General features: G+C 51.8%; 1 protein-coding gene across 4 annotated transcripts; it reads left to right on the top strand.

The window, feature by feature from the left end:
- Window positions 1-247: 247 nt before the first annotated feature.
- Window positions 248-7,725, top strand: LOC102267070 (zinc finger protein 304). Of its 4 annotated transcripts, none has more exons than XM_070386999.1 (4): window positions 1,003-1,142; window positions 1,701-1,925; window positions 2,945-3,071; window positions 4,856-7,725. In XM_070386999.1, the coding sequence occupies exons 3-4, from the start codon at window positions 3,038-3,040 to the stop codon at window positions 6,682-6,684; spliced, it is 1,863 nt and encodes a 620-aa protein (XP_070243100.1). In that variant the 5' UTR covers window positions 1,003-1,142; window positions 1,701-1,925; window positions 2,945-3,037; the 3' UTR covers window positions 6,685-7,725. The 4 variants fall into 4 exon arrangements, with proteins under 4 accessions (XP_070243097.1, XP_070243100.1, XP_070243099.1 ...); XM_070386998.1 differs by having other exon boundaries at window positions 1,698-1,925; XM_070386997.1 differs by having other exon boundaries at window positions 1,015-1,142; window positions 1,385-1,925.
- The last annotated feature ends 282 nt before the right edge of the window (window positions 7,726-8,007 follow it).

Raw genomic sequence — 8,007 nt, 5'->3', positions numbered from 1 at the left:
TTTTTCCCCCTTTTGGGCGCGAGAGTAGCTTGGGGTTCGTAGTTTCCGTCTAGGGAACAAACCCGGGCCCCCTGTTGTGGAAGGGCAGAGTCCTAACCCACTGGGCCACCAGAGAATTCCCTTCCATCCATTCAATTTAAATCTCAGTCTCCAAAACTCCCAAGAGGTGAAGCAGCTCTCCCAGGATGAAAGAATGCTCCACCTGCTGGAGACGTCGGAGGACGCCGCTTTCCTACATGTCGTCACAGAAATCTGGGCGCGTCGCGTTTATGGAGAGGTCGGGCACTTCCCGGATGGCTCAGATGGCAATGCAGGAGACTCGGGTTCAATCCCTGCGTCAGGAAGATTCCCTAGAGGAGGGAATGTCAACCCACTCCAGTAGTCTTGCCTGGAGAATTCCATGGACCGAGGAGCCTGGGGGACTACAGGCCATGGGTTACAAAGAGTCGGACCCGACTGAGCAACTAACACCTTCTAGTACTTAAGGACGTAATTTTTCTCGGATCTTTCTCCACCTGCCTCCGCGCAGCTGTTGGGGACAACCAGAAATCGGCCTTTTCCCTGGTTGGATGTGGGCCACAGACTCCTTTACCCAGAAGTCTGTTTGGCGGCACATCCGCTCTGCGCCAATGGCAGCCCAGAAGATGCGCGTTTCCGTCGGCTTCTTCAGACAGAGGCGGGACTTCCTGCGTCACGGTCGTGACGTATTTTGCTGGCGCCGGGAAAGTCTGGAGTGGCTGCGGAATCTGCGAGTCGGCCTGGGCTCCGCTTTCCATGCGACTCTTGAGAAGCGAATAGGAAAGGACGGTAATAAGGTTGGGGCCTCCGTCGGCGACCTTATTACGATCCCTTGGTCGCCGCCGTGGGACGGGCCGCCCAGCGCGGAGCGGTGGGCTGGGGCTGTACTCCTTCCCAGGCCTTCGCGCTGGCTCTCCGTCCTCGTTCGCTTCCGGAGGCGGCACCCGGAGCCCGTGCGCCGTTTTGACCAGGAGGAAACCAAGGCTCGGAGCTCGACCGTCGTCCAGGGCCCACCGCACCCAGGGGGTGTGCGGGTCCCGCTGCTCCCACTCCAATCGCGTTTCTCGACCTGGTTCTACTCACAGGACCCCATGGCGGCTGCGGCGCTAATGACCTGGGCTCAGGTGAGTGAGGGGCCCTCAGGTGGGGGGATGTTATGTTCTCAGGCTTTCCGAACTTGGCCTTCGTCGCTCCCTGCTCTTGAGTAAGAAGGCGGTGAAGGGCGGTCACTGACGGTGAATACGTGGGGAGGATCCCGTTCCCATTGTTGACTGGATGAGGTGCGAAATGGTTTCCAGGGCTTAGGAGCCCCCAGGTATCAACACTTGGAGGTGAGGCTGAATTCGGCATGTTCTGGAAACGGCAGGTCTCTGCGGTTATGTGTGCTGACAACAGAGAGCTGAGTCAGGAGTCGGACTGGAATGGCAGCCTGGGGAGCTGGACCTCTGTTCTGACGGTGATGGGAACCACGGGAGGTTTATAACAGAGAAGGGAGGTGATCTGACGTTGGTGTTAACAGGCTCTCTCTGGTAGCACAGTGGAAGGACTGGGGAAGCCTGAGGGTGGGACGTGAGATCAGGAGGGAGTCGACTGCAGTAGTCCAAATGTGTTGATTGCGGGTGACTAGAGCGGTGGCTGTGGGCGTTAGAGACGTGTGTGGATTTTGTGTGTTTTTAAAGTAGGGCCGATGGAGGTTTTCGATGAGACCTATTTGATGTTCTGGGATGCTTCACCTGTCCCTCCTTCTGCGCTTGAGTCTGGGGGCCTTAAAGGAGGAGTCCTTTCTAGCCCAGCACCCTGAATCTAAGCCAGGAGTTATATGAAGAGGTTCCTGCTTTGGGCAGCCAGTAGGAGGAAGGCTGGACTGGTGTATTAGACTCAGGAACATCTTATGCAAATGCTTAGAGGTAAGATTGAGTTGGGAGTCCTTAAGGAGCCACGGGTCTTAGTTCTGTCTGTTGAGAAAAGGGTCAGGAGTCGGGCAAGAATGGCAGGCTGAGGAACTGGGCTTCTTGTTTTGAAGGTAATGAAAGACATGGGCTTCCCAGATGCCTCAGTGATAGAGAGTCTGCCTGCAGTGTAGAAGACGCAAGAGACACGGGTTTAATCCCTGGGTCAGGAAGATCCCCTGGAGGAGGGAATGGCAACCCATTCCCAGTAGTCCTGCCTGGGAAATCCCATAGACAGAGGAATCGGGCGGGCTGCAGTCTTTAGGGTCCCAAAGAGGCAGACTCAACTAAGTGACTGAACATGTGGCATGCACAAAAGACATGGAGGATTTGGAGCAGAAGAGAGATGCCCTGAATCAGATCTTAACAGGCTCCCTCTGGCTGCTGTCTGGTTGAGAATGGAGTGTGGGCGTGAGGGAGGAGGCTACTGCACTGGTCCACAGAAGTGCTGATGGTGGCAAAGAAAGTCCCAACCAGGCACTGAGGACTGGGTGTCTTGCTCAGGCACTGGGGTGCCTGTCACACACAAAGGAGTTCTTCCTGGATGCTGTGTGCAGAGTGGCTTCAGGGGTAGGGTGTGCCTTGAAAGTGTGGACTGGAAAGTTTTCAGTCTTAAAGGAGGGGGACCCCAGATATGAGGAAGGTGTGGTTCAGAGTGGTGTACCTGGTGGGAGGAGCATGGACTGATGGCCTGAGAGTTGTTTCTGGGAGGATGGTCAGGAGGATGCCCGCGGGCGAGTGCTTGGTGCCCTTCCTGCCGGACCCGTGGCTTACGTAGTCTGTCTGCCCGCCTGCCTGATTTTGCTCTGGGCTGCCCACGGTGATCAGAGGGACAGGAGAGGGCACCAGGAGTGGTGTCATGGCCGAGTATCGCCTCCGAGTTGGGAGGCTGGGGAGCAGAGGAGCAGGGGGTGGGAGGTGAGTGGGGGCCTGGGGAGTCCTGTTGTCTGTGGGCTCAGCTGTCCCCATCGTGGCAGGGTGGTGTGACCTTCGAGGATGTGTTCGTGTACTTCTCCCGGGAGGAGTGGGAGCTGCTGGAGGAAGCTCAGAGACTCCTGTACCGCGATGTGATGCTGGAGAACTTCGCACACGTGGCCGCCTTGGGTGAGTCCCTGTTTCAGTTACCTATTGGTACCTGTCAAACTACTCCAAAAGTGAGTGATGTAAAACAGTAAAAAGGTCTATGGAAGTTTCAGTGTGTCAGGAACTCGTCACAGCTCACCTGGTGCTTTTGGCTCAGGGTCTGCCATGAGGCTTCTCTCAAGCTCCCAGCTGAACTGTTCTCATCTGAAGGCCATTCTCGGGAGGATCTCACTCACAAACTCGTGTTTTGTGTTTCCAAGAGGTCATTTCTTGTGGCTTGTTGGTCAGAGACCCTTGGCTTCCTTGTCACTGTCGCCTTTCTGTAGCGCATCTCACAGCAGGGAAGGAACCTTCTCTCTGAGCAGAGAGAATGTCCAGGATGGTAGGTGGTCTTTTTCTAACCCGACCTGGAAACAGTGATCCCATCATTTTTCTCTGTTCTGTTCCTAGAAATGGGTCAGTCAGTGTAACCTCCGGTCAAGGGAAGTGGCTCATGCAAGGGCAAGAACACCAGGTGACAGGTCTTCCTGGGCCATCGGAGAGGCTGCCTGCCACAGCCCCACATGCCTGCTGCAGTGTCCTTGGGTTCGGTTTTTCCCTGGTGCTCTGGGGGCAGCTCTTCCTGTCCTGCCAAATCAGGGGCTTTTCCCCCTCCTGTCTTGGTTCCCAGGGTAGGGGCTGTGGGTGCCCAGGCACAGCCGTGGTGGCGTCCCCTCCCTGAGCAGTCGGACACCTGCTGCACAAAGCCGTTCTCGATCAGGTTAGGAGTTCAGGGCTCTGGCTGACAGTTCTTGGGGACGGACTGTGCCAGGAGTTACAGGTGCTAACATAGTCACTGCTTGTGGAGGGCATAGGGGTTTCCTGGCAAGTCCTCCTTCGGGTTTTTGTTTTTTAACATTTTCTCTTCTCTGTGGGATGGGTCTATCTGGGCCTTTCATTTGCCCTGCTTTTTTTTTTAATTGGAGTAGGGCTGATCCAGAATGTTGTTATTGTCTCCCTTTTTTTTTCCCACAACTTCCACCTTCCAGATCCCATGTGGTTGCCCAGTGGCAGAGAGGCAGAAAGCACCGGGTGCTTGTGGGTGGAGCTGACTCCAGCCACACTGAGAGGCCAGAGAGAGCCCAGCACTGCCACACAGGAACTGAGAGAACCATCTGGGGGCAGGGTTCACGTTGTCCTGTCAGCCTGTTCGCCAGTGCTTTCTTGCCAAGGCCCTTAGTGGGAACCATCTGGGGGCAGGGTTCACGTTGTCCTGTCAGCCTGTTCGCCAGTGCTTTCTTGCCAAGGCCCTTAGCGGGACCTTGCTTCTCCCTTTCCTCACCATTCCTTCCCTTGGCGTTTCTCCTGTCTTCCTTCCCTTGGCGTTTTCCCACCTCTCTGGCCTCTGTCACGCGTTCTCCTCAGCTTACTCTGAAACGCTCTGTAACATTGGCTGCTTTAACGTGTTACAAGTTGTGCACATACCTGTAAGCCGTCCAGAAGAGCCGCCTACTTGCTTGCAATCAGATTTTCCTGGGCCTGGACACAGCCTCTGCACCAGGCTCACCTGACCCAAAGCCAAGGCCCTGCCGAACCCTTCTTAGAGGGGTGAGTTGGAGACCTTGCCTCTGCTTCCGGTACTTTCCACGGTCATTGTGTCTTTACCCGTCATTGAAGTCCTCCATACCTTCCAAGGCCCAGGAGTGACAATGGGCCCTCCTTCACTGATCCTGGCCCCTCATCCTGCAAAAGCGCAAGGGCTCACTCACTGGTGTGTCACACACTCAGAGCAAGCATGTCCTTCACTAGCATTTCTTTGCTTTCAGGTTGTTGGTGTGAAGCAGACAATGAGGAGGCCCCTTCCGAGCAGATTGTTTGTGTAGAAGGAGTGTCAGAGGTCAGGACTCCTGGGTCCTGTCCACTTATCCAGAAAGTCCATCCGTGTGAGAGAAGTGACCCGCTCTTAAAAGACATTTTCCACCGGGCTGAACACCAGGGTTCGTGCCCTGCACAGAACCTGGACACACGTGACCCCTGTGGGCGAGGATTCCTGTTGAGTGAAAACTTTCATCAGCACCAGAAACCACATAGTGGGAACGATCCCGTCCAGGGGGATGCTGATGAGGCCTCATGTGTGAAGAGCTGTGCTGTCTATGAGTTAGGGAGACCTTGTACTTGCAGGGGGAAAGGGATGGACACGCTGGATAGCTCTAGCCTTTTCCAGCACCAGAGCACTCACAGTGGACTGAGTCCACACAGAACAGCTGAGTTTGCGGAATCATTTGCACACAAGTCGAGTCTCAGTTGTCACCAGGGAGACAGTGATGAACTGATGTTTTTCAGTTGCACTGACGATGAGAAAGCCTTCATGAACGCCTTCAGTCTCCTCGACAACCAGGTAACTCAGGCGGTTGAAGTGCAGTCCTTTAGGTGCCTACCTTGTGGAAATCTGTCCAACGAGAAATCCACTCTTATTCATCATAGAAAACTTCATGGTGGGGAAACATCACATGTGTGCAGGGAGTGTGGAAAGGCCTTCATTAACTTGTCTCACCTAAAAACTCACCAGAAATTTCACAGTGGCAAAAGACAATATACATGCAGTGAATGTGGAAAGGCCTTCAGCCGCAAAGACACATTTGTGCAGCACCAGAGAGTTCACACTGGAGAAAGGTCTTATGACTGCACTGAATGTGGAAAAGCCTACAGCAGAAGCTCCCACCTCGTTCAGCACCAGAGAATTCACACCGGAGAAAGGCCTTATAAATGCAGTGAATGTGGAAAGGCCTTTAGTCGTAAAGACACACTTGTGCAGCACCAGAGATTTCACACAGGGGAAAGGCCTTACGAGTGCAGTGAATGCGGAAAATTCTTTAGCCAAAGCTCTCACCTTATTGAGCACTGGAGAATTCACACCGGGGCGAGGCCTTACGAGTGTATTGAATGTGGAAAATTCTTTAGCCATAACTCCAGCCTCATTAAACATAGGAGAGTCCACACAGGAGCAAAGTCTTATGTGTGCGGCAAATGTGGGAAGGCTTTTGGCTGCAAAGACACACTTGTTCAGCACCAGATAATTCACACTGGTGCACGGCCTTATGAGTGCAGCGAGTGTGGAAAGGCCTTTAGCCGTAAAGATACACTTGTACAGCACCGGAAAATCCACACTGGAGAAAGGCCTTATGAGTGCAATGACTGTGGAAAGTTCTTTAGCCATAGCTCCAACCTCATTGTGCACCAGAGAATTCACACTGGAGCGAAGCCTTATGAATGCAGTGAATGTGGGAAATGCTTTAGCCACAATTCTAGCCTCATTCTACACCAGAGAGTTCACAGTGGAGCGAGGCCTTATGTGTGTAGTGAATGCGGAAAAGCCTACATTAGTAGCTCCCACCTTGTTCAGCACAAGAAAGTCCACACTGGAGCGAGACCTTATAAGTGCAGTGAATGCGGGAAATTCTTTAGCCGCAACTCTAGCCTCATTCTACACCAGAGAGTTCACACTGGAGAAAAGCCTTACGTGTGCAATGAATGTGGGAAGGCCTATAGCAGAAGCTCCCATCTTGTTCGGCACCAGAAAGCTCACCCTGGAGAAGGACCTCATGAATGCGGCAGTTTTGGTGACCCTTTAGCTGCGTCTCTTAAACTTGTTTAACACCCAGAAACTTCACTGGGAGAAAGGCCTTATGAATGCAGTCAATGCACTATGTCCCTGTTCAAGATTATAGGAGTCACACCAGCAACGGTGGGAATCATTGTTGGTATAGAGACACTGATAATGGAGTGGGGATGACTGAGGCTCGTGAGGATGGGTGTTGTTAAGGCAGCATCTGTATATGTCCCTGCGATTTTGGCTCTATGGTATGAAAGTATACAGAAATTCTCAGGGCCTTCACACCTCTGAGTCTCCTGTGGCCAACACACTGTCTCAGTAAGTAAAGGTTTGTGGATTCCTGTACCTCCCTGGGCTGTTGATGTTCTGGCCATCACTGCACAGGCAGGAACCCCAGCCGTGACAGAAGAGAGAACCAGGGCTCAGGCTTCTCTGACCAGCCAGCATTCCTAGTGACTGAAGTGGACGTGGCCTTCATTGCTCTGCAGTTTTTGCTGATCCTGAGGCAGGGCTTATGCTCCTAAATTGTGTAGAGAGGGATATGGTAGAACCAGAACAGTTGGCAGATGGGACTTCCCAAGAAGAGTGGTAAATATGGATATTTATGGGGAATATTTAGCTCCTAACATCTTTGTTGAGGTATGGTGACATGAAATCAATGGCATGTATGTCAAGTGTGAAGCGTTTTTCGTTTCAGCATGTGTATATTCTGACGAGACCACACATCAAGATAATGGAGATATCCAACACAGCCAAGAGATTCCTTGGGTCCCTTATAATCCTTTCCTCCTTGTCCTTTCTAACCCCTCTTTCCCACAATTCACAAGCAGTAGCAGGCATATTCTAGAATTTCATATAAACAGAATTATATACTTTGTGGAGAGTGGGGACTCTGGCACTTTTCACCAACCATAACTTTTTTGACATTAAGCCATATTGTTGCATATATCAGTTATTCATTTGTATTGTTGAGTACTATTCCATTGTATGGATATACCACAAGTGTTCTTTTATCCATTCACCTGGTAGTGGGTGTTTGGGTTGTTTCTGGTTTGGCTGTTACAAATAAAGCAGCTGTGAAGATTTGTGTATTAGTTATCATTGAATTATATTCCATTGTATGGATGAACCACAGTTTGCTTATCCAGTCACTGACTGAAGAACATCTTGATTGCTTCCAAGTTTTGCCATTTATGAATAAACCTGCATTATGCATTGTGTGTAAGTGGATGTAAGTATTCAGTTCATTTGGGTTCAAGCCAAGGAGTATGATTTGCTGGGTCATAGTAAGGGTATGTTTTCTTTTTTTTAAAACTTTTTCATTTTTTTGGCTGTGCTGTGTCTTCATTGTCATACACAGGCTTT

The sequence above is a fragment of the Bos mutus genome, chromosome 18, assembly GCF_027580195.1.
Source record: "Bos mutus isolate GX-2022 chromosome 18, NWIPB_WYAK_1.1, whole genome shotgun sequence".
Taxonomy (NCBI): domain Eukaryota; kingdom Metazoa; phylum Chordata; class Mammalia; order Artiodactyla; family Bovidae; genus Bos; species Bos mutus.
This window is presented reverse-complemented; position numbering and strand designations above follow the sequence as displayed.